The sequence below is a fragment of the Protopterus annectens genome, chromosome 8.part0 (genome assembly GCF_019279795.1).
Source record: "Protopterus annectens isolate FY-2018-M chromosome 8.part0, PAN1.0, whole genome shotgun sequence".
In the NCBI taxonomy this organism is placed as follows: domain Eukaryota; kingdom Metazoa; phylum Chordata; order Ceratodontiformes; family Protopteridae; genus Protopterus; species Protopterus annectens.
The window spans coordinates 647381973-647409221 of record NC_056741.1 but is presented as its reverse complement, the minus strand read 5'-3'; the positions used below and the strand labels follow the sequence as shown (position 1 = coordinate 647409221).

The 27249-nt window shown below is 38.8% G+C and overlaps 1 protein-coding gene across 1 annotated transcript in view; it reads left to right on the top strand.

The window, feature by feature from the left end:
- Nucleotides 1-27249, top strand: part of KCNN3 (potassium calcium-activated channel subfamily N member 3) — a 2562115-nt gene that overhangs the window by 2256587 nt on the left and 278279 nt on the right. Inside the window, exon 5 of the mRNA XM_044080129.1 lies at nucleotides 2187-2297. Coding sequence (XP_043936064.1) covers nucleotides 2187-2297 — 111 coding nt within the window. The remainder of the gene's footprint in view (nucleotides 1-2186; nucleotides 2298-27249) is intronic.

The window sequence follows — 27249 nt, the reverse complement described above, 5'->3', positions numbered from 1 at the left end:
GTTTGAGAGTTGCATCTCATGTGGAATTCATATGCATTTAAGAAGCTTGTTAACAAGAGCTTTGCTACTCTATTAAGATGTCAAAGGGGAAGAAATGCTACTGCTACTTCATTAGTGATTAACTTGTTGTGTCTTCTTTTCAAGTGTAGCACCCCTCTCCTTATATTTTATTCCGTTATTCTTTACACTGTACGTGCACTCGTTTGTTTACTAAGATTGCCTGAGGGAAGTGGCTCTAGTTTGCAGCATTATTAACGACCTGTCAGACAGAGTTGCCTGAAGCAGACTGTGTTGTAATTAAGACATTTTGAAAACAGTCAAGCTCCACAAAAAAAAAAAAAATGGGAAAGTAATGAGGGTTCCATGTTATTAGTTTATCTCAGAAAGTGCTGTTACACTGCACAGTTTTCCAGCAAAACACAAATATATATACTTCACAGATAGCTGTCTATTAGCAAAATAGCCATTATCATGAGGTGCTGGAGAGCTGAGAAACATGGCCAAAATGTAGACCTGGAAAAGGTCAAGAACAAAGTAATATTATAATAATAATACAAAGAAGAAGAATGTTGAATATGAAGTAATTCCCTTTCAACCCTATCATATATAAGGTACTTGTAAACTAATAAATCATGTATTTTCAAGTTATGAAATGGCAGCTCAGTTTCACTTGTTTTCAAATGTCATATGTTTTTATTGGAATGGCTAAAAGAATCTAACACTTTATTCTACTAAAAATCTGTACTTGTTTTTCAGGACAACAGATATTAAAATGCAGTTGTTTCATGCACTGCTGTTGTTATGGGTTTTACAAAGTATTTTCTTGCTAGCTAGCTGGTGAATAAGCTTTTGAACATTCATTTTTGTAACACTACCAGTTTGGAAGTATGCTTGGCACTTGGATAGCATGGACACAGTGGCAGCGAGCTAGCATAGTAAGGTGCTGTGCTGCAGAAGGATGGCACTGTGCTTCTGTAGCAGCAGTGGCTTGTGGGAAGAGAATGAAACTTAATTTCACAGTGTAGTATGCAATTTCTAAGCCTTAATGGGTGTGACCTAGCTTTGTACAGAAGGTAGGTAGATCCAAGGGAAAAATTGGATACAGATATACCTATTAACTGTCCCAAATTTTAGAGGTGTTCCTAATTCTGGATCAGAATTATATTCCATCCCTCCTAAAACTGGATTTTTTTAGAAAAGTTAGTGTATTACAGTCAGCAAAATGCTAGTAATCATTACAGTCACAGACTTTATTTTGCTGCAGAAAGTATATATTATCTCACATCTTTTTCTATCATCTTTCTAAGTTAATGTTACCAGTAAGTATCCTGCATATGGGTGCTTTTTCCCCTAATCATGATTTTATTTGCCCCTAATTCTGGAAATAAATGGTTGAGAATTATGGATACTTGGGTTTGAACATGTGTTTTAACTGAAAAAGATTTGGTGAACTGATTTATATCAGTCTTTTTACATCAGAAGTAAAGTAATGTTTTCAGTGAGATTGCAGAAGTGTAGGAATAAGGAAGTTTACTCGTACCCCTAAGCTCATGTAACCTCATACTTTGTGCATTAGAGATGTGACTACACAGGAGGGCAACAGGCCAGCAAAATTAACTACAGTATATTGCAGAACCCCTATGAATGTTAATTTAAAAATCCTAACTCATTAAATGCAACTAGTTGGTATTGGGTTCACATTTGAAAGTTTCCTGTGAATGTGCCCATGTGTAATATGTTATAAAATAAGAATGCATTACAATATTGGAGAGAAGTTAGTACTTTTGTTGTTCAGAAATACATTAGGACATTGTGAAATGTCGGTAAGAACAACATTCACATTCTCATAATAATGCTAGAGTGCTGTGACCCAGAGAGTACTCCTTGTCAGGTTTACATCCGTTCTTAAATTGTATTTGAAAAAGGTAATTTTAATTGTTATTGATGAGGCATAGTCCTGTTAAAGAATAAAATGGCCATTAAATGTGACTAACTCATTTCTGTTATTTGCAAGCACTGCTATTGCATTCATTCCATTTTCATTTGTGCAGATCTGAGCTAGTATTTCTCTGTCATTTCTTGATATTTTATGTTCTTCACATGTCTTGTGTCATTCCTTGATACTGCAGACTCTTTACATGCATCACTGATCATACTAATTTGTCATTTGTCTTCCTCCTTTGCAGGGTGCAGGTTGTACTGCTCTTGTGGTCGCTGTGGTTGCACGGAAGCTTGAACTCACCAAAGCTGAGAAGCACGTACATAACTTCATGATGGACACACAGCTAACTAAACGGGTATGGTGATATAATGAATATGAGTCTGTTATGATAAGCCTCTCTTGCTTTACTGATGCTGGAACAGCGCTTGTCTGGCAGCAAATATATTGGCTGCCAGTCAAAGTGATGTCATCATATTATTTTTAAAGAAATCAAAGGTATAAAAATGCCATTTACCAGTGGTTTTCTTGGATGTCACGGCACGGTATTGTGTTTACTAGTACAGAAAGAGGAAGACAAACACATTAAGGAAATATCAGATGTGTAAGTAAATGTGATAGAATAAAATGCCATATCTGATTATCTAGAAATAAAAAGTATTGGTTCTGCTGTACCACACAAAGCTATCCTCTCAGGAAGGGAAGGTGCAGGGCATTTTTCACTTATATAACTGTCAATCTGAACAGTTCTGTTGGCCATGACCAAGAGTATGAAACCCTTACCATTCCAAATGGTCTCAGAACAGATGTACAGTGACAGAAAGCAAATGACAATTCCTTTGTTTTTTTACCACATAAAACTGCATGTAAAACAAAGACTGCAGGCACTCTGGTGTGCAGTAATGTCCTATAATATAACAGTTCCCTTTAGGTGTGAGATTGCTACCCAGTTATATAGCTTCCTGCTTTATATGATTCCAGGATCAGCTCTGAGTACTAGTATCATTATCACTATCCAGTCTTCCAAGTAAAAATGGACCCCTCCTTGATCTGCTTTTCATGTAGTGCTAGTCATGGGTTGTAAGCCATTGTTCTGGGCTCTTTGCCTTTAAGTGCCGTCCAGTTATCCTTTATTTATTTGTTATTTATTTGTTTACTGTTTGGTTACTGGGTAGTTGGACTGATCCAAAGACCCTTTTCGGGCCTGACCCAGATCCTTCCCAGACATGAATGTAAACAGACAGATAGAAACAAACACGCACGAGCGCACACACACACACACACACACACACACACACACACACACACACACACACACACACACACACAGACACACAATCCCCAAATTCATACATCCATTATTTGTACAAGGGCAGAGATCTATATCAAGCATATCCCCTGGATTCATTCAATAAAATATTCAGTTTCTCATTTTCCCAGTGTTTCTGTGAAATGTTGAATGGTTCCATGCAGCTGGTACACATGTCCTCTGTGTAGATAATCCTTTTAAACTGATTGGTGCCATCTGTGCAGAAGTAATCCCTGCTGTTAAAAAGGCTGCTTGCTTCACTGACTATGGTGATAAATGCCTTGGTTGATTTGCAGATCAGAGTAACCAGACAAGAAAAATGTGTACATTCTATGCATGTATCTGTTGTCTTGTCTGACAGACTATTGCTGACTGTAATGTAATGAAAGATACTATGACTATGCACACACACACACACACACACACATATATATATATATATATATACAGAGAGAGAGAGAGAGAGAGTATTTTATATAAATATATATATATATATATATATATATATATATATATATATATGTAAATATCTGGTAAACTGTGAAGATATTTTACTCTCAAAGTGAATTTCATGAAATCCATTTCCTAAACATGGAAGAATTTGATTATGATCAAACTTCTATCATTAAGCCTTTAAATTGTATTCTGTATCTTATTTTAGTCAATGTATTTTCACATCACTGCTCTTTCAAGTAGCAATAGAGCTTAGTGATCAGTCCACGCAACCAATTAACAAATATTTAAATAAATAAATAAAGGTGTCAAATTGTCTCCACAAATGAGTCCTTACATTGACTCTTCTACTCAAACACTATCACACAATTCATAATTACATTTGATTCCATTATAGTCCTAATCACCTCACAGTAAATACACCTTCTGAAACTTCACATGCTGTCTCCCCACCCTTATTAGATACATTAATTCTATAGTCATGCACCAACAGTGAAATTTTGAGTGAATGTTCAAAAAGATGTTCCACAACTGCAGTCTTGCTATTGAGCTTTCAAATACAAGGGAGCTGTGATTTTGGGAAGTTGGATTGGGGAAGACATAATTTACAGAGTTTTTAACCAATTGATACATACTTTGTGATTAAGGCACTTCTGTCTCATGTCAGTGATAAAATGTGCATTTGAAACAAAATATTTTAGTAAGTTAGTATTAAATGATTGTTTATTCAGCCAGTATGAGTCTGCCTATCAGAATGTGGTTAAGGATCTAGAAAGGCTTGAGGCAGAGTTATCACTGGGAAAATGCAAGAAGTTTATGAGAGAGAAAAGTGAATATGATTGGTTGGCTTATTCTTATAATAACAAGAAGGATAAATATGTTTCATTGGAAACTACACAAACAGTAAATGAAAAGAAACATCTTTTTTTTTTTAGAAAACAATGTCTCCTTAAGGCACTCTGCCTGATTATCTTCTTACTAATAATAAGGGAATTATCATCTGGCAACAATTATGGCACCAAGCTCCTCCTGGAGGGATAATTTAGCATTCCAAAATATTATAGAAAAACAGATAACAAAGTAGGCAGCCAACAATACCACAGATCCGGATGAAAGAAAAACTCTTCTTTATTCAGTTAAGCGCTTTCGTCAGACTCCACTGACTTCATGGTATTGTTGGCGGCCGACTTCGTTATCTGATTTTTTACAGTTTGTCTTGGTCTTTTGGCGGTTTTTGGATATCCAAAATATTAGAAAGATTGAAATGAGAAGTTAACAACACCAGCATGGACAATGAAGAATAAGAGCATGGAAACAAACTTCAAAAGACAATATTACACGTGGATTCAAATAATAATTTTGACTGGTAGAGTTATCATTTTAGTTCACATGTTTGAACTAAGATCGAAAAGCAAATATATAAAACATGGGTTTTGGTTTGACCCCTTGAGGAATGAAGATATTGTTGTCTTTAAATTGGATTTTATGCCACAATGGCTTTTTGTGTACAGATATTTGTTATCACACAAATGCAATTAATGCTACTTTATATTCTATGTATGTCCATCCAGCTTTGAAACAATATATAAGACTAAATTAAGGGACATAATTTAACCAAACAAGAATGTATGCTATTGAAAAGTTTATCTGAATTGAAAAGCATTTGAATTATGAAGGCAGACAAATACAGAATGTAGCTCTGGAACAACAAACTGTATGTGCTTCAACACAAACGATACCACCAAAGCCACAAAAAGTTTTTTTTATTTCTCTAGCACCTTGGCTACAAACAGCCTTCAAGGAGTCCAGAGACAGACTGTAGTTTTAATAGATGTGACATATAACGATAATAATATGTTTATCATATTAAATGACTGTGAATATCTTTCAAATAAGTTTCTTACAATGAAATCATGACTGCCTATAGAATAAATTAATGCAATTTCTCAGGATTTATTAGCGGAAGGTTGACATTCTGTGGCTATTTGTCATTTTTCACGAAGTAGACTATTACATTTTACCGGTGATTTTAATCCCAAAAATTCAGGAATCACCCCTTTGGCAAACATTTGGAATATGAACATTTCATAGGATCATAGTATCATAGGAGGTTACTAAGCTATTGGCCCTGAGGCCCTTATAAGCCTAGCCAAGAGTTTAGCCCATGTTTAGACAAGTCAGCACCCAAAGCCCCTGTCCAGCAGGGACACAGTTGGAATCCCAGAGGTGTATTTTCTGTTTTCCATCCAGTTATCCAGGTTGTGCTTAAAAAGGGATAATGATGTACTCTGCTTGATGTGGAGCGAGAGTCTATTTCACAGATGGGGGAGTCTCTGCGACACAAATCTGTCCCGCCGACAAGTTCTAGTGATATCACAGACCAGGTTGACATCATGCGTGGGTTGCTTGAGTGGAGCTTGACTTGTGGATATGCAGCAGTCCCATCAAGGCAGGGTTGAGATTGCTTTATATGCTAAACAGAGGCTACCCCTGAGGAGTCTGTATGAAACTGAGTAGAGGGATAGGGCTTTTAGCCTGTCTGTGTTGGGTAGGTGTTTGAGGCCCTGGATTCTCATGGTGAGGAACCTCTGTAGTCTTTCTAGCTGCTGCATGTGCTTTGTGAGGTACATGCCAAAGGGGGCATTGTACTAAATAATTGGCCTTATAAGGAAGAATACAGGGATGTTAAGACCTCTTTGTCCCTGGATGAGATACCCTTACTTATGAGGTGGGCCATGTAGAAAGCTTTCTGTACAACGAAAGCAGCATGGTGGTCAGAAGTCAGGTTGCTATCAACCTGGGTGCCCAAATCTCTCACTACTGATTGTGCACTTAGGACATTGTTATTAATGTGATAACATGTGGGGATGTCACCCTCCACAAAGTGGATGATGATGCATTTTTTGGAATTCAGCTTGAGGTCCTGTTTCTAGCACCAGTCATTTGTTTGGGTGAGACCCTGTTCGAGGATGTCCACATCACTTGGCGAATTGATGACTGCACCCAGCTTGCAGTCATCTGCAAACTTGGTCAGCCATAGTTCACTGGTTTTGGTCTGCACCTCAGAGAAGTATATCTCAAATAACAGAAGCCCCAAGGCTGATCGCTGGGGTACACCACTCATTATGGGTCTACTACTTGAAGTGGCTTCCCCTTTTTTGAGTAGCTGGGTTCCATCAATGAGCCAGTTTGCTACCCACCTGGTAACATATGGATTTATGCCTAGTTGAAAGAGTTTATCTACTATGCTTGAGTGGAGAATAGTGTCAAAGGCTTTGGCCAAGTCAAGGTACCTATCAACACTACCAGCAAAATTGATTGAATAGCCATATTATTACAGAATGCTGTCATTACATAGTGAGAGGTCACAGTATAGTATGGATTGAGAATCTGCCCTTTCCTCTCTGTTTTGTGATCATATAGTTGGTATATATAAGTAGCAGGGGTTAGGTTAGATGTTGTGAGTTTTTGACTATAGGTAGCACACTCCAAAAAGTCACAAGGATCCAAACTGAACTGATAGCAGCTTTCGTTGATAAAATAACTTAAACAACATAAGAGGAAGCTGATTCTTTTTTTGACTCTGCATTTTCTTAGTTAACTAAAGCAAGTAAACTTTGCTGGGAATGTTTTTCTTAGTCACCACTTACGTATGTTATTTATATATTTCTATCCTGCAAGTAGAAGATTTAGAATGCTTCAAGAATGTTTCTTCTGTACAGGTATGTTTCATGCCACTTCTTTAAATTCTTTCTTTGGTGGATGCAGTACTTTCTAACGTTTTTCTGTGAGAAGCAGTTATATCAACAATTAAGAGTGTGGCAATGCGTGCATCGATATACCCATTTTATAAATATGGCATATAATGAGTAAGTGAAGCAATACATTTCAACATCTAAGTTTAATGTGTTTTAAACATTTCATTGTAGATATTGAAATTATTTAGTTTTTCATTGACAGGAAGTATTGAAGAACTGAATGAATCTGTGGATTTTATAAAGTTCAAGACTGAATGTAATAATCAAATGACTGATGTTTGGACATTAATATAAAAAATATATTGGATGTTTCAATTTATGTTTATATAGAAAGCCTACCTTTCTAACACATACTTGCATTTTAGTTGCAATTATCCTATGGTTATTAAAAATAATATTATGTAGGTACTGCTCTTAGATCTTCCTCCCTTTATCCTCTTAGCACTTTCTGGCGTCTCTCCCTCGGTTTCTGACAAATATTGATGGAGAATTTCTTACATTTTCTCCTGCCAGTCTGGTTGATATGGGCATCCTGAGACAGTGTAGTAACTGTCTCATGTACACAGACAACCCTCTACTACTACCACCTAGGAACACAATTTGTGAGAGATGCAATTACATCAAGCACCTAATGTCATTGTTCCCTCCCCCACAAATCAGTATATCTGGCACTGGGAAGGTTGGCAACATGAATACCACATCTCAAACACCACCCACACCTACACAACACATCCCCACATATGCAGAGGTCCTCAGCAAAAGCATAGCCAAACAAAAGAGACCTCCAAGGCATACAAACGTGAACTCCACTGCCCACCACACCACACACAGTCCACATACCTATGTCTCACAGCCACTAAGGCCTAAACATAAACCCAACATATTAGTCATAAGAGACTCCATTGTGAAACACACAGGTGTGCCCCTAACCAGGCTGGATAAGGAGAAAGTCATGGATAGGTGTTTGTCAAGTGCCAGGATCCGCCACATCACCAGTGCACTCAAGTCTCTCAACAGGTACTGTTATGACTCTGTCATAGTCCATGTTGGAGTGAAGGACTTGAGATGTACCTCCCTGGACTATATGAAGAGAGACATTATTGAGCTCACTGAATATGTGTCCCAGGCAGGTGCGTTCCTAGCCTTAAGCAGCATTCTACCATCACCCAGAATGATGCCTCAATACAAAAATAAAATGATTGACTTTAACAACTGGCTTAGTTTCTGGTGTCATTCCAAGGGGATCCAGTACCTGACAGCCTGGGATGACATGATTGACAAACCATGATGCTTTGCCAGAGATGGCCTGCATCTGTCTCACTTGGACTTCAGGCTCCTGGCAAAGGCTGCTGCCTCCCCATAGTGCCTTTTTTTAGGCAATGCCATGAGGTCAAAACTACCAATATGAAAATGTCATTAAAACGTAAATTAAAGGTCATGCCACTAAAAGCTAGGAGTCTAAACATGCAACTGCACTCATTGCAAGCATTCTTAACCCTGGAAGTAGCTGACATTTGTGCAGTCACAGAAACCTGGTTCAAAGGTATGGAGAGCACCCCAGCCATACCAAGTTACTCATCCTATCATTCATTCAGACCCCAAGCCATGGGCAGCAAAACTAAAGGAGGTGGAGTTGCAATATATATAAAAGACATACACACCTCTAGGCTGGTCAAACAGTATGATGCAGAAGAAACACTCCAGGTGCAGTTAACAATTGACAAGACATCTATTTGAATTATAGTTATCTATAGGCCTCCAACTTTGACTCAAGATGCCCACTCCACCTATCTGGGCTTGTTTGAATCTATCAAGATTCAACCCTTTACCCTGATCCTGGGCAACTTTAAAAATCCAACCATAGGTTGGAAGAAGTACTCATGCCAATACAAAAATGCCCAGAGATTCCTTGATTTCCTCAATACAAATGCCTTGGACCAGTTAGTTGACACCCCCACAAGAGGTGAAAATATCTTGGAGTTGGTATTAACCAACATGAGTAACCACTGCAGCATCCCTACAGTGTCTTCATCCCTAGTAAGATCCAACCACAAAGAAGTCATTTTCGAAGTCACCATCTCTCCTGTCCCCACCCCCCAGCTTGGGTCAAACAAAAACACTTCTCCAAAGCTGATTACAGCCTCCTGAGGTAAGGTATAAACCACTTCACAGCCCCCTCTCCCTCCATAGGAACTGGCACGTATGTCCAAACCTACACCAAAGTACTATCTGACCATTTATATAGCTGCATGGAATCAGGAATACCAGACAGGATGAACTCATCCTCCTCAAGGAAGAGTAAACCTGTCTGGTGGACATCTACAATAAATAAACTCTATAATAAAAGGAAAAAATTGCTGTCCCGGACCAAGAAAGAGCAGGTGCCTAATTGAAAGCAATCTCTCCTTAGCCTGAAAATAAAAGCACTAGTAAAATCCTCTAAAGCTAGCTTTGAGTCCAAACTGGCCACATATCCTAAAGACAGTCATAAGGCCTTCTTCACATATATCCACATCTCAAGGGAAATGCCCAGATCTGCTCAGAACTGGTGGTCAGGGACACCACATAAACAAATGCTGTAGATACAGCCAACCTGCTAGCAGACAGGTTCAGTGAAAACTTCACTCCTCTGTCCTTCCCATCAGTAAAACAGGACATTCCCAGTACCTGCTTCCCTCCCCTTATCTCTAGGGAGCAAGTCATTACTGCCCTCTCAAAGGCATAAAATACAGCCTCCATGTGACTCAATAACACCCCAGGCTGCATCTTACATGAACTCTGACAGGAAGTTGCAGCACCATTAGGCATCCTATTCAATCCAAAGCCTGAGTACTGGCTTCATCCCAGCCGCGTGGACAGCCACTGTCATCCCTTTGCACAAAGGTGTAGCATCCACTGATCCAGGAATTTATAGACCCATCAGCCTAACTAGCCTGATCTGCAAGGCCATGGAGCAGATTATCATGGACCTCATTGACAAGGGCATTGGCAACTTCCAGACACTTGATCCCACACAATTTGGTTTTGTCAAGGGGAGGTCATGCCTGTTAAATTTGGTCGACTTCTTGGAGACAGTCACCAAGGCCATAGATGAGGGAAAGATGGTACACACCACCAACCTTGACCTGGCCAAAGCCTTTGATACTATTCCCCACACAGGTATAATAGATAAACTCTCTCAACTATGCAACATTTCATATGTTACCAGATGGGTAGCAAACTGGCTCACTGATAGAACCCACCTAGTTAAAATAAGGGAAGTCACCTCAAGAAGTAAACACGTAACAAGTGGTGTACCCCAGGGATTAGTTTTGGGGCCTCTACTGTTTGGGATATACTTCTTGGAGGTGCAGACCAAATCTAGTGAGCTATGACTGACCAAGTTTGCAGATGACTGCAAACTGGGTGTGTCATCAATTCCCTTACTGATGTGGACATCCTCCAAGAGGGTCTCACCCAAACAAATGACTGGTGCCAGACACATGGCCCCAAACTGAATGCCAAAAAATGCATCATCATCCCTTTTGGGGAGAGTGGCATCCCCAAAAATTATCACATTGATAATAAGGTCCTAAGCATGTAATCAGAAGTGAGGGACTTGGGAGCCCAGGTTGATAGCAAGCTGACTTTTGACCACCATATTGCCTCCATTGTACGGAAAGCTTTCTACATGGCCCAACTTATTAGTAAGGTTATCTCATCATGTGGTCATAACATCCCTGTATTCTTACTTTATAAGACCCATTATTGAGTACAATGCCCCTTTCTGCATGTACCTCACAAAGCACATGCAGCAGCTAGACAGACCAAAAAGGTCCCTCACCCACAGAATCCTGGGCCTCAAACATCTACCCTACACAGATAGGCTAAAAGCCAAGTCCATCTACTCAGTCTCCTACAGACTCCTCAGAGCTGACCTCTGTTTGGCATACAAAGCAATCTCGAATCCCACCCTGATGGGACTGCTGCATATCTACAAGTCAAGCTCCACTTGAGTAATCTGCATGCGCAACCTCAACCAGGTCTGTAACATCAGTAGGACTTGTTGGTGAGACAGATTTGTGTCCCAGAGACTCCTCTTTTGTGGAATAGACTCCCTCTCCATGTAAAGCAGAGTACCTCATTAAGCCTTTTTAAGCGCAACCTGGATAACTGGATGAGGAACAGAAAATACACCCCTGGGATTCCACCTGTGTCCCTGCTGGACAGTGGCATAGGTTGCTGTCTTGTTGGAACATGGGCTAAATTCTTGGCTAGGCTTGTAAGGGCCTCAGGACCAATAGCCTAGTAACTTCCTATAATCCTATGACAAATGGTTAGAGTATTTAGATTGGCCACTAAGGACAGTGTTTTTAATGGAAATCGTTTTTTAGAAATCATTTTTAAGTGCAATTTTCTTATGGAAAAGTTATTTTATTAGTAAAATCAAATCAGAAATGACCGTTTTAAGAAATAACAGAACTGTATATATCTTAAGAAATAAAAATTTACAAACTAATAAGCTGAATACTCATGCAAACATTAGTTTTAATAACTTAGCTTGTAAAATATAGTTTTTGTTTTAGATTATAGTACAGCTGCAGACAGGATAAAATAGGTTATGGCACATAACTACTGTATTTTTAAAGGATATACTGGAATTTTTCAAATCCATTAGTAATAGTCTATAGTCAGTAGTCCGAGTATAAAAAAATACCAACCTGAAATATATTCTAGAAAATAATAAACAAGATTATGGGCCAGATTCCAAAAGAGTTGTGCTCACTGCAAGTCTGCGCTAATTCCAAATGACTTTCTTATACTGTAAGTGACCTACTTTGGTGTAAGGCCTATCTATACAAACTTATACCAGTCATACCTCGCAACCTCTCAATGCAAGAAATCTGGACAAAGCCAGAAAGAATGGGGGGGGGGGGCAAAGGCCCCAAAATAGGCAAAGAGTTTGAATATTGCTCCTATAAACTTAGAAAGTTGCTACAATAACAGGGTTTGCATTATTAAGTATTTTTGAAGGATATAAAGTCTGGAACTCAAATATCTGTCAGTATTTAGCATTATTTAATTACTTCAACCTTCATTGATTTACCAGAAAACTACAAATTTTATGAGGAACAGACCAAAAATATGAGGCAAAAATCTCTACAGTTTACCAGTGGCCAGATTCCAAAAGACCTGGTTTCATTATAAGTATTCACATATACTGAGAGCAAATCTTTCGAACTGGGTCCTATATATAGTTTCTATTTATGTATATAGCATAAAAAGTGGTACGTTTCCTTATGGAGTCTTTAAACAATTATTAAATTTATCTATGTAGCATCTTCACTATCAGAAACATATTTTAACAAAATATATAGTTGTATTTCTACTGAAGGGGTTGATTTAGCCTTTACAATTCTTGTAATATATTCTGTGCAGGAAAATATGATATATAAATCATATATCTAGGAACATTTGAATGCCATAACAGTTTTTAAAAAGGAAAATGCTGTATTTTGACATTTATTGGTATGCAAATCTTTTCACAAATTCTCATTTTTTATAGCATATAACAATGATTCACTCTTTAAGAGAAGTGACAATAACACATTGTTGGTTAAGTTCAAAGCTAAATGGAAAATCAGGTTAAACATTACATGTTTTCCTGGTCTTAATGATTCTGTAGCTTTAAAATGTTTTTTGAAATTTAAAGCAGCAAAAAGTTAATTGTTTTTCTGATGAAAAATGCTATTTTTAAAGAATACGTACTTCCATGCTTGTTATTTATAGTTAGCTTAAATCTAACTAGTCTCTGTTTATATGTAATTATTTTTTATTAAACATGAATATTATTGCTAATTTAACAGTGTATTTCATTCTTCTTTTTTTTTTTGGTTAGTTTGATTGTTCTGAAGAAGACAAGTAATGTGTTATTGATGAAAACATTTAACCAATAAATCATTCAATATGTCTTGAAATTCTTGTCGGTGCCAAAACTCTACCACATCAATGTACTCCTCATCCTGAAATGTATCATGTTGAACAACTATGTTCTTAGTTTTATCTATGTAACTCTGCAACAAAAGTACACTGTCATTAATGAAATGTTCATACTGTAATGTGTATAACTCTTTAACAACTCAGTAGTGTTGATGTAATTTGCATGCTGCAGTGTTTATATCTCTATAGCAAAAGCTCACTGGCATCAATGCAGTTCACATGCTTTAATGTACCGTGTTATAACGTTGTAAAATTTTGTGTTTAGGCACTTGGGTCATGACTGAAAAGGGTCCTAGGGCCAGTTATGTTACCTAGTAAAGAAAGAAAGAAAGAAATGTTATGGTTTACAGGGTGAATTTCTACAATGGTGCCAACTTCTTTATATAATGTCCTCAGCACAAGTAATAACTACTGTACTGTAATGGCTCATTACTATTCAAAAATGAGCACACTGACTGGACAGCCCAACCAACGTGTCTGTTGTTAATCAAGCATATACCAATAGAAAGAAGTCCAGCTGCTCGAGTCTTCTTGAGCAGCCAATTTTCGATTGGAATATGCTAATTTGTAACTTTTACATGAAACAAAAATATTCAGAATATAGCAAACATTCTGCAAAAGGTTGGTAGATTTAGAGATGTGATAACTAGCAATATGATCAATCTTACTGCCAGTAGCTATACCTCTAAACTGCTCTGACTTTTATGGAATGTCCCCAATTTTCCTAATGTTTTCCTAATGCCATGTCTCCCATAGCTGTTTGGGGTTAAATATTTTAAAAGAGAAAAAAAAAACAAGATACAAAGAGAGGCTATCTGCTTATCCTGTACAGCACTGAAGTGCTATCCAAATATACAGATGTAGGTAGGCATGCATAGTACATAGGTATGCCGACCAGGGAATAGAAAAACACAACAGTGCTGTTATATAATGGGATTATTTAAGAAAGGTAAGCATTTTTTCCCTAAATAATCTCATTATAAAATAGCAGTAATCCATGATTTTTTTCCTAAATAATCTCATTATAAAATAACAATAATCCATGACTGTGTGTGGGTATATCAGGATTTGCCGTCAGTTGGCTTGGTTTAATCACTCGGCTTCACGGTCATGAGCAAACCTCACCAACCATGGCTAAATCCTGATATACCCACCCACAGTCATGAATTATTGCTTAATTATACAATGACTGGCAATTAATATTCTAAAACGAGCATGCTGATTGGCCAGCTCAACCAGCGTGCCTGTTGTAAATCCCAGACTATACTAACGGAAAAAGGTCTGGTCACCCGGATTTTTTTCCGTTGATATATTCTGTCAGTTTTTATTTTTACAGTTGTTTTAAAAAAATAAATAAATATGTAGTTCGGACTCTCGGACATACGAGAGACAGTATGGAGAAAATATGAGGAAAATCAGGTACATTATTTAAAATTAAAGACACGTACCTGATTTCCCTTGTATTTCTTCTATTCAGTCTCTCTCCTAACTGCCCCAAACTTTTTTTTTTTTAATTAAAAAAGAAAAAAGAAAAACGGAGCAATGGAGATCTTTTCTCCGTTGCTTACTTTACAAGCACTGATGTACTGGGTATGTGTAGGAACGCAAGTCCCAAACGCTTGCGCAGTTCATCAGCTAAATCAACTATGAGATGTCCAGTGGTGGAAGGACAGCACACCGCCATTATACAAAGACATTATTTAAGAAAAGTAATTATTTTTTTCTTAAATAATGTCATTGTATAATAGCAATAACCCATGACTGGGTGTGGGTAATGCTAGATTTACCCATGGTTGGCTTTGTTTGGCCACTCGGGCTTTGCCCTTGTGACCAAACCACACCAACTGTGGGTAAATCTAGCATTACCCACACCCAGACTTGGGATGTTCTTCGTCTTCCATTGCTGCAGTCCTGACTATTTTTGCCGCATGGTAGGATAAATCAGTGAAGCCTAGGGTTGAGGAACCTTTGGAAGGCTCAGTGGAGCCGGGTTTTTGCAGGAGTTTCCCCATGAGTCCCAGGCAGAAACTATACTCTTACAGGATGTGCCTTCTCAGGAGGTAGGCCAGGCTGAGGGGCTTCTCAGGTAACTGTTCTTCCCTCTCTTCCCAACTCCTTCTGTTGCCAAAGCGGCCTAGTTCAGCTTCAGTGGGGGCTGGCAGAAGATTTAATTACTATATAAGAGGCCTAGGTGGAACTTGGAGTTTGATAGTTTTGAACAGTGTTCAGAGGCTTCAGAATCTTCTGTGGAAGATATGCAGGAGTATCCTACTTATTCTGATTCTGATGTGGATGATTCCACTCCTGCAGCTTCTCCGCCTGAGGATTTCTCATTTTCAGAGACTCTGCATTCCATGAAAAGGCTTAGGAGTTCTTGTTTTACCCCAGCATAGGCCTTTAGCTATTCCTCCTGTGCTGAATGTGGTGGAAGATGTTTTTGCAGAGGCTTCCCTGAACCCTGACTCTTAAGCCTGATAGGTATTATAGGGTGCCGGAGCTATAAATATTTGTTTAAGAGTCCTAGGGCGACCCAGAAACTATTTCTCAAGGGCCTAAAAAAATCCTGTTCCCACTGATAAAGAGGCAAGGGCTTTGGATAGGTGGGGAAAGAAAGTGTATACTTCTTCCACTCTAGCCATGAGAGCTTTGAATTGTCAGTTTCACATGCTAAAATATCAGAATTATCTCCTTTCACAATTGAAATCTAAGGTGGATGCTTTGGCGGAAGGTATTGAGTGTAAAGAGTTGCTGGATTTGGTTCTTGTGTCTGAACAAGTGGGTAAGCATTCTTTGCAATGTGGTTTTGATGCTGTACAGGCCTCCTCGAGGGTGGCTGCTACCAGTTCTGTTCTTAGGCAAGCCTGGTTGAAGGATCAGAATTTAGCTGAGCATGTTAAGACAAGGATTTTGGATGCTCCTTTACAGTCTGATGTGTTGTTTGGATCGCCTGTGGAAGCAGTTTTAAAGAAAATGGAGGACAAAGCTAAGTCTATGCAAACTGTTAAAGATTTTTGCAGGTGCAGCCACCAAAGTTTAGTAGAAATTGGCCTGCTAAGGGTGGACATATCCTGCTTATGATTCCCAGTCTAGGGTAGGTCTAGAGCGTGGTAGGGGCCAGGGCTCAAGTTTTTAGGCCTAGAACAGGAGTTCGCCTGCTCAGACTTCTGGTGACCAATGACCTGTCTTTTCAGCTGCCAGCAGATTCATTTCAAAGAAAATTGGGATTTAATTACTCAAGACAAATGGGTGTTGGATATCATTCACCACGGTTACAGATTTTATTTCCATACAATGCCCCCTTTCAAAGGCATGCCAGATGTTCCTCCTCCACAAAGAAAAGAGGCTCACAAGCAAGTTTCTCAGTTACTTCACATATTCAGCCAGTCCCTGTATCAGAAAGGGGCCTAGGATTTTATTCTCCTGTTCCTAGTACCAAAGAAGGGAACACGTGGAGACCAATTTTGGATTTATCTCCTCAACACTTATCTGGACATTCCCAAGTTCAAGATGTTGACGTTACAACAGCTTTTACCTCTGCTGGGCAAAGATCACTGGATGGTAACTTTAGATCTCAAAGAAGCTTACCTTCATGTGCCTATAAGACTAAGTTGCAGGAAGTATCTGCTGGAGATTCTCATTATCAGTTCTCTGCATTGCCCTTTGGCTTATCTCAGAGTGTTCACAAAGGTTCTGGCTCCAGTGATAGCTTACTTCAGGCTTCAAGGAATTCAAATCTATCCTTACTTGGACGACTGCCTGATTCTGGCTCAAGAAAAGGAAGATCTTCTACAGCATCTGGAATATGTTATCGCAGTGCTAAGATGCCTAGGGTATTCTGTGAACGAAATAAAGTCCAGTCTAGTACCCTCTCAAGACATGTGCTTTCTGGGTGTGAGACTGAATACAGCAGCCCAGATGGCCTTTTTAACCCGGACAAACAAAAGAGTCTGTCACTTTACTTCCATCAACTGTCTCATCAGTCCGTGCTGACTGCAAGGACAGTCCTTCAAGCATTAGGGTTCATGGCATCTTGTATTCTGGTGCTTCCCAATGCCAAACTGCATATGAGGAAGCTACAATGGTATCTCAAAATGTATGGACACAGCACTGCCAGGATTTGGACACTGTCATTCAAATAATACCTTGCCTTCAAAAAGAATTCTTGTGGTGGGCTCAGGAATGTCACCTAAACAAGGGACTCTCTGTGACCCGCTCAGAGGCAAGTCAGATCTTAACGACAGATGCCTCGGACATTGCTTGGGGAGCTCATCTAAATGGAAAGTGGATACAAGACAAGTGGCCTGCCAGACTACAGCATCTACATATCAACATGAAAGAGATGTTAGCAGTCCAGTTTGCATTAATGGCTTTCAAGGAGATACTTCTTCCAGGGCAGGTGTTGATTCTAACAGACAACACAACTGTCATGTGGTACATCAACAAGCAAGGGGGAACACATTCTTATCCTCTATGCAGGCAAGCAATGATTTTATGGGAGACTGCGCTAAGCCTGCAACTAACTCTTCAGGCAAGGTTTCTGCCAGGAGCACAGAACTCCTTAGCAGATGTGTTAAGCAGACAAATCATGGATCCCCACGAGTGGAAACTGGATCTTCATGTATTTCAGAAACTGACAGTGTCATGGGGAACTCCAGACATAGATCTGTTCGCTTCTCCACTAAACCACCAGCTGCCAAAGTATTGCACAAAGGGGTTTCATCACACAGCTTGGAAAGTGGATGCTCTGTCTTTCAGTTGGAAAAATCTTCATGTGTATGCCTTTCCACCTCTGCCTCTTCTTTCAAAGGTACTGTTAAAGGTCAGACAAGACAGGCCAAGGATGATTTTGATAGCTCCAGATTGGCCTCGCAACACTGGTACCCACTACTACGGAGTCTGGTACAGAAGCCTCCATGGCCTTTACCTCTGATTCCTCATCTGTTATCTCAGAAGGACGGTCATCTGCTCAATGTCAAGCTTCACTCTCTTCATCTAACAGCCTGGCATATTCTGTGTTGAAACACAGCAGGTCTCAACTTCCTCAACAAGTTTTAAATGTGATTATGGAAGCTAGAAGACCTAGTACAAGAAGAGTGTATGCAGAAAATGGAAGAGATTTTTATTTGGAGTACAGCAAAGAATTTGGAGATTTCTGAGCCTAATTTGAGTGTGGCTCTTCAATATCTTACTGAATTATTGGACAAAGGTTTGTCCTTCTCTTCCATTAAGATTCATGCTGCAGCGATTTCAGCTCACTATGATTGTGACCCACCTTTGTTTTCGCATCCTTTATTCAAGCAGTTTCTTAGAGGGCAAAGAATATAAGACCCCCGAGCTCCTACTCCTGCTTGGGATCTCAATTTTGTGTTGGAAAACTTACTCTACAACCTTTGAGCCTGCAGCTACTGCTGAATTGAAATACTTGTCATGGAAGACTGCTTTTCTATTGGCTATTTCCTCTGCAAGAAGGGTGTCTGAGTTGCAGGCCCTTATGGCAGTAGAGCCCTTTTGATTTTCCATAAGGATAGGGTATCATTTAATCCTTCTTTTATGCCTAAGGTGGTTTCTAGTGTGGCTTTAAACCAAACTATTCATTTGCCTACATTTTGCAGACCCTCAAAATAAAGGGGAAAAGATTTTGCACACTTTAGATGTACACAGGCAATTATTATTTAAGCAGGACTAAGGATTTTAGGCAGTCTCAGCAGTTCACAGGGCAAGCCTGTGTCAAAACAAACTATTTCTAGGTGGATTGGCTTTTGCATTGCATTTTGTTATTCCCATCATGGCAAGGAGATTCCAGCTGGGATTAGGCCTCATTCCACTAGGGCTACTGCCACTTCAACAGCATTTCTAAGGGGTGGCAACTAAGGATATTTTGGAAGCAGCTACTTGGAGTTCAGTGCATACTTTCTAAGCATTATCACCTTCCTATCTACTCTAAGTCTAGGGCTGGTTTTGCCACAGCTGTTTTGCAAGGCATGTTGTCAGCTCCTACTTCTTTATAATTTGCCAGCCTCCCTTACCTCTGCTTTGAGATTCTAGACTGCAGCAATGGAAGAGAACATAGTACAGTTTTGTACCTACCATAAATGTAGATGTTCTCTGTATTCAGGGTGGTTGTGTAGGTGAGTTTACATGCTTATATTTTTGTATATATTGTTGTATGTATATTGTGCATGTTTTTGCAGGTTTTTGGGACTTGTCTTTTTAGGGTCTTCTGACATCTGGGGCAAGAAAAGACTGAGGATATGCTCTGGTATTCGGGCCACGGCCGAGACTATACCCAATAGTCAGGACTGCAGCAATGGAATCCTCGAACATCTACATTTATGGTAGGTACAAAACTGTACTTTATTGCTTAAATAATATATGGTCTCAACCTTTGGAGTTATTCTGAAGCACCAGATATGAATGGCCATTCTACTATTCTTCCCACTTTTATTTATACTTGGAGTAGCAGTGCTTAGCCATTATGCCAATACTTTATGTAAGGAGGGGAGTGATAAGACACATTTTGCGGATGCTGTACTCTATGGATAACCAATCTGCAGACCCATATATATGAAATATTGATTATGCTGTAATGTTTTGTTAAGCTATCAGGATTAGCGGTCAGCAAAACAAAAGCAGTCTTGTTTGCTTTGAATGCTTACATGATAAGTTCAGAGATTCATAGGTGGTACTAGGTTAATGGCACAAGAGCCTTTGCAAGCCTAGCCAGTAATACCCAGGATATGACATTATTATATCTTATAACTCAAAAAGCAGCATTCTCGTATTATGGAATTATTTCGGCCTAACTTATACGTACTGAGGGATCTAGGTGGCATTACCTTTCAAGAAAGTGACACAAGACAAGCTAGCTCAGGTAATGACATACTGTAAGGGAAGAATAAATACATTGTCTCTGGTGAAACTGACATTTTTAGCAAAAAATACCAGTGATACAAATGTGTCTGCTTCCAAACTTTTTGTTTGTAGCAAAGTGCATTGGCATCATACCCCATAACTGCAAAGTTACAGAGGTCCTTTTCCAGCTTCACAATGGACAAAAGACATCCAAGGATAGCCAGTAAAATGCTTATGTCAAGTAAGAATTACGTGGGACTAGGTCTGGCAGTCTTCATGAGATGCATATAAATGTAGTACATTTTATATAGACAAAGATGTGCTCTTGGCCTTTGGGGACGTACCCATAGTTATACTTCATATTTTTACAAATAAATCTCTGCAACATGCAAGAAAGGAGGAAGATATGGGACCCTGGAGTACATGAGAAAATTAATAAAATTGCTCTACAGATGCAATTTACTGAGGACCCAACATATTTTCTGGGATTCTGTCTAGTTGAACCATCAGGAACATCTGGCAAGGAATACAGTTTTTTCACAGGCATGTATTAAAGTTGAGATTAAATACTGCGTAGATATATATACTTTAGAGGGAGTAACCGCTTGCATTTGTAGAGTGCTGGATGGTGTATGGCTGACGATAGCTACAATGATGGGAATACTTGCATGAGCCTGAGTTGGAGAGAGCCGGATACATTGGCCCAGCTGGTAGGATGGCAGACAGCTTAAAAAGCAGTGAAATATCATCCACTCTCTAATACATATCATGGCATTCATAACTCTAGTACCATAATCTTCCAACAAAATAGACAAACATAATCAAAGTACTTGCACTTAGATATTAGTTTGTTGACATGGAAAGTTACTTCTAATGACAACTGGCTATGGACAGCCATCACACTAATGTATTTCACCTATTTTAAGAAGTTACATTTCTGGCATATCACACAGAGCCTAAGTAAGAACATGAGGAGGACTGATGGCAGTGCTGGAGGTGTGGTGGGGTAGATGCTGATTGTTTGCACATGCTGTTGCAATGTACTTATTATAAAAGGATATGGAAAGAGTGGCAGACATATCTGCATCAGTGATTGAGAAAAGAATCCTCACTCTAACAGAATAACAATTCTGGATTTTAGGCCTCCTCCCATAAGGGATGAGTTTACTGCTGCGGAAGGAAAATGTTTATTACAGTTATAAATTATGATAGCAGTCATAATATTTCTGCTGATGATGTCAGTAATAACCTGCACTGTTACTCTCAAGCAATGTATTGACTATAAAAAGTTAAATGTGTCCTCTATATTTAGGCTACCTATATGTATGGATTAAAGAATACTGTATGATGTAAGTGCGTGTGTTTAGTTATATTGTGTATTGTTTAATAATTGATTTTACTTTTAAGATTGGATTTTTTTTTAGTTCACTTGATATATAACATGATAGTCACAAATATAAATAAATAAATGCCTCTTAATAGATGATGAAAATGTGTTAAGATGTAAATGTTGTTGTCCTTGAAATAAGACAATGTGTTTAGTGGGTCACACAACTTCACATTTGACCTTAAGCTGATTTGGTCAAAATTAAAATATGCAGATTCTTTTTTGTCTGTCTTCAAAAAAGTCAGGAAAGGAACATAATAAGTGTCTGTTCTAGGTTGTAGCATGCCCTTAATATCATGGACGATTAAGTGATAGCTAAACACCAGCATGTTCCTTAACTGGCCAGGGCTGCAGAATGTTACTGCAGACGAAGCTAAGGCGGTAGCTAAACATGTTAATCAGGGTGATAGTGACAGACCTGTTGTTTTATAATGGTATTTTTCATGCAAAGACTTTACAAGTGATTCATTTCCTCACATTATTTTTCTTGTTGTTTACCTTCTCACGTCTTCATTTCTGCCTAATACACCTAATGCTTTCTGACGAACAGTAATTGCACTTGGTGTCTTTCTTTTTTCCTCACTTACTAGCACTATTGATTTCTTTCTGAGTGTATTATTTCTGTTATCCATCCTGATGTTCATAATCTCTCTTATCTCATTTGCTACTCTGATGCGTAAGTTCATTAAGCATTTAATTACATTACCTTAAATGCATTACACTCCATGTTAAGCTGGTACTGTCAAAAGCACTACATGAATGCATTTTGGTAACCGTAGAAGTAAGGGACGGTTCACTGTACAGTGAGAAAAGGATCTCAGCAGAAGATCTGATTGGACATGAAGGAAAAACTATTAGGTGGAAGTAGGGAGAGATTTACAAGAGGGTAAAATACTTGTCATTTACGAACTTCTTCTAACTAGCTTATACAGAATTCTATTTCAAAGCACATTCAAGTAACTGCAGTATATTCTTAACAGTAATTCTATTCACAGAATGGAAAAGCTAGTCTCAACAGCAGACAATGTAGGTGTGCATACACTGAAATATGTATGTGGTGCTATAGTTGTTACAATAGCTGCTATCTCAGTAGCATTTCAGAGAAGAATATCTTGGCTTTGGACAGATTCTAATAATAAGGATGTAAGAGCAAAACTTCTAAATGCTCATGTGACTCAAGAATTTTTGTTTGTTCAACCAACATGTAATATTGTTTTTTATTTTTTTGCCCTGCCCACATGATTGGCTCAATTTAGCACCCAGCCAGCTTATTTGTCCTTCCTTCAGAAAGAATGCCAAGCTTCTCTAACATGTGTGAGATCCCAATGTCCCACTAGTTCCCTAACCAGAAAAGTCTAATCAATCTACGTGTTTGCTTCAGAAGTAAAGTCCAGTCTGTTGATTCCATAGACAGACCTTTTTCTCTCTCCATATAGACAGCCTGCGCTAATCACAGAGGCACAGGTGTGGCACCACATGTGCTGAGTCTCCTGGATGAGCAATGCAACACTGAGCAGCATGGCTTCACTAGGCTGATTGTTCTGACTGATGCAGCTGCACTCCTGCAGGGGCTGGCATTACAAAGAGCCAAGCTTTCTACCTTCCCCAGGATGGGCAAGGTCATCCTCTGGGCTCCCTGGCACCAAAGCCATGAATTAAGCACAGATACATCCAGGGAAAAGTCAGTCCTTTATCCCCTTATGCCATGAGAATGGCCCAGTAGATGACATTTTTGTTCACTTATGAAAGCAATCCAAAACAAGGTCATTATTTTCTGATGTGTGTTATACCTCCTCAGCCCCAAAGTCCCCAGGATGGGCAATTCAGCATTGTCCACTCATTCCCATCATTCCTATGGGCCCCCTGGTACCAAAGCCACTAATTAAGCACAGGATCATCCACGGGAAAAGTTGGGCTTTTATCCCCCTATGCCGTGGGAATGGCCCAGCAGATGACACTTTGTTCACTTAGAAAAGAAAGGCAAAAGAAGGCCATCATTTACTGATGTGTGTATACGCCTCCTCAGCTTCAAAAGGGTCTTGCTACAACTAAGAAATGGTTTTATAACAAAGGTACTCCTCAGTTCATTAATCAGATATAAATTTCAAAACAAAAGAATCTAACTACAAATCAAATGCATTATGAAAAGGCAGACAAAACCGGTCATCTACAGAATGACTGAGATTCCCCCCCTTTGCTCCTTCTCCATCAAAAATACTTTTAGGATGCAGGTTTCTGGGTTATCTTTTTCCCCTTGCAATAATGACAGACAGATGAATGTTACACAGAATTGAACGAGCACATGTAGTAACATTTGTTCTGAAACTACAATACAGCTAGCCTTAAACATTCCACCTCATATGGTACTGCTAGTCCTTCAACTGGTGGATCATGTTCTGGCAAATTAACTATTTATAACATTTTTTTCAAGTCAGAAAGGGCAGAGTCTTTGTTTCAGGCTATTTCTGTTTCTGAAAAAAGACACCTGAAGACCAGTTATATACTTCTTGGCTCTGGACATGTTTATAAATGCAGGGAAATTCAGGATGAGGATTCTGCACTCTTCCATAATTCAGGACTCCTATGCTGCCCTAGATATGAAATGTACTTGCCTTCACCTTCAAATAATGCTTTCTCACTTAAAATATCTCAGAGCCTGCATCATTCATCATATTCTCCAGTTTTCAACTGTACCTTTTGGGTTATCCAAAACCTCTAGTATATTTATCAAATACTTCCAGTGTTTGCACACCTCAGGAAGCTAAACATTATGCTCGGGTCTATATTAGATCCATGAACGCTTAAATGTTCGAATCTCTAAAGGTCGACCTTTAGAGATCAAACAGTTAAGTGTTCAAATTTCTTTAAAACTTAAAAAGAAAAAAATCACAAGTCCACCAGTACCATCAGCTGCCGAAATCAAGGTGAAAAAGAAATCCCCTTTGCTGAGCCCCAAAACAGGAGTCCACTACAGCTCTTTCCCTAAACATTGTGCTTTATCTTCCTAACATGCTGTTCAAAGTAAAATAGATATATTGCAAAAATAATAACCCTTTCTAGAATGCTGGTGCTCTTGCTGACATACCAGTGCCACCGTGGACATTTCTCTTCTGTCACATGGTCAGACTGAAGAGGAAATTTCTGCTTTGGAGAATCTAGTTTTGTCTAGTGTGCTGGCAGATGACTGTTAGCAGATCTGATGTGGGAAGAAAGCAGATGTTCTTTTCTGTTCTTTTTTGTTTGTTTGGCAACACAGTGGGAGCAATATGTATGCAAATCATATAAAGAGGGGGAGGAAAGAATAAAGCTGGTTAGTTTCCAAATAGAAATGCTAATTTCAGGTTAATTGCCACCAAGAAACCTTCTCCATGACATTTATCTATGACCTTGGAATTACTGAAGGCATATGGTGTTCTGGATTATGATGGAGACATGGTTGTCAAGAAATTCCCCTTGAGACCAGAGCAAGGCAAAGCATGATAAAGGCCATATCTTAATTCTTTGTAGTGTATACAGCTTTATCAACTACATGTACTACCAGCTACAGAAAATAAGAAATGAAAGGTAAAAATGTAGAAGCATGAAGTGTTTTAAGGCTTTAAAAGCCATAAAATGCTTAGCGCTAACACAAGACAGTGGACAGAAGAAAAATTCTGTATCAAACCTATGTATCCCTGAAGAATATGTAAATAACCCACTTGTACCTGACTAGCTCTCCTGTGTGGATTTTATCAGTTAACAGTTTTATTTGACTTAAGCTCAGAAAGAAAATAGCAATGATCTCCCAAGTTGTTTATAATAGATAGATCCTCACTGTTATATTCTTCATCTTAATTTTCATAAATCTGCCAACAGTGCCCTTCAGTCTGTTCTTCTGTTCATTCTGTCACTCTTTGTACGGTTTTGTGCAGTATTCACAGACCTAACCTTCTTCGTGTTTTATAATAACAGCACTGTGAAGTAGCAAGACAAGCTATGCCTCCTAATCAGGTATTCTAAGTTACCTACCTGGGTACTGGGGGAGCCTTTAGGAGGAAGAGGAAACGTAATAAGGCAAAGCATGCTCATCTCTCTCTCATGGGGAGGGTTGTGTGTGCATATTCAGAGAATATACTCCATTCCAGATTCCATGGTGGATTCCCAAAACATTTTGTTCATTGTGCTTAACATTACACTCTTAATGGATTTGTATTTCTGACTGGTTGCTTCATTATTTCCTATCTATCTCCCTACCTCCACAACCCTACTGGCATCCCACAAGGTTCAATCCTTGGTCCCCTTCTATTTAACATATTCATAAATAAACTACACCAATCTATACCACATACCTCCATAGTCCAATATGCAAACGACTCAACCATAGTCTGCTCCACTCCCAACCCCAGTAACCTACAACAAATAACCCAAATAGCTTTCTCTGTTGTTGAATCTTGGCTCCACAAAAATCACCTTTCCTTAAAGGCAAAAAAAAAAAAAAATTTTTGCTGTTCACCCCTAAAAAAGATACCACTATCAATATACAAGACTTTAACATTCTCTTACTGAATTCAATAAAATTTAACTCGTAGCCAGTACCAAACTTTTAGGAGTCATAATAGAAGACAATCTAAAATTTGATTTATATATTCAATCCAATATCTCAAAAAAACACAAAAAAACTTGGGCTTCTCTACAGGCATAATAAATTTCTTAGCCCTCTCCTATCTACTTCCCTCTCTAACCTACAGTGCTTCCTTATTAACTAATCTGCAGTCCTCCCCGAAACTAAAATCTTGCTACAACAAGATCGCCAAATTTGCTTCTAACTGCCGTCATTCAACCCATCACTGTATAGCCTTAAGAAATCTCAAATGGCTCAAATTCCCACATTACCTACTACACCTTCAACTAACCACCTCTCACAGACTAATTTACAGATAACAAGACTGCCCTGCACTCAGCTCCTTATTTTCCCCTTACTCCCCCACAAGGTCATTACACTCAGAAAATCAAAACCTACTACAAGTTCACAAACCTAATCTACCTGCAGGTAAACTCTTATATTCCTGGACTATTGCCAGATTTTGGAACAATCTCCCCTCCTCCATCTGTTCTGAACAACATCCTGTTAAATTCAAAACTGCCCTACACAAGCCCTTTCTCTGCAACTGCACCACCATGTCTAATGTTATCACTTAACTCTCTTTTCCCCAGACTCAGACCCAGTATGGCCTTTCTTTACTATCCAACCACCTAAACCACACTTGTCCTCCACTTGAATTGTCGCTGTCACCCTGTCAACCATTACTAGTTCTTTTATGTTTCACTTTAAGCATACCAACCACTAACTATAACCTCATGTAGCTTCTGTCTACTTGTATTTTCTCTGCTTTCGTACCTTCCCTTTGTACTTAATATCAGATATAGAATCTATAGCTGCTCCACACTCAAACTGATGGACCCTGCTCAGTTTGCTTTTTCTGATACTTTATTAATGTTTAAACTTGCCTATTTTTGCATAGTTTGAATTTTCTTACTTCTGTCTTTTTGTATCATTTTATTGACAATTTTTTTATTATAGTGACTCTTGTAA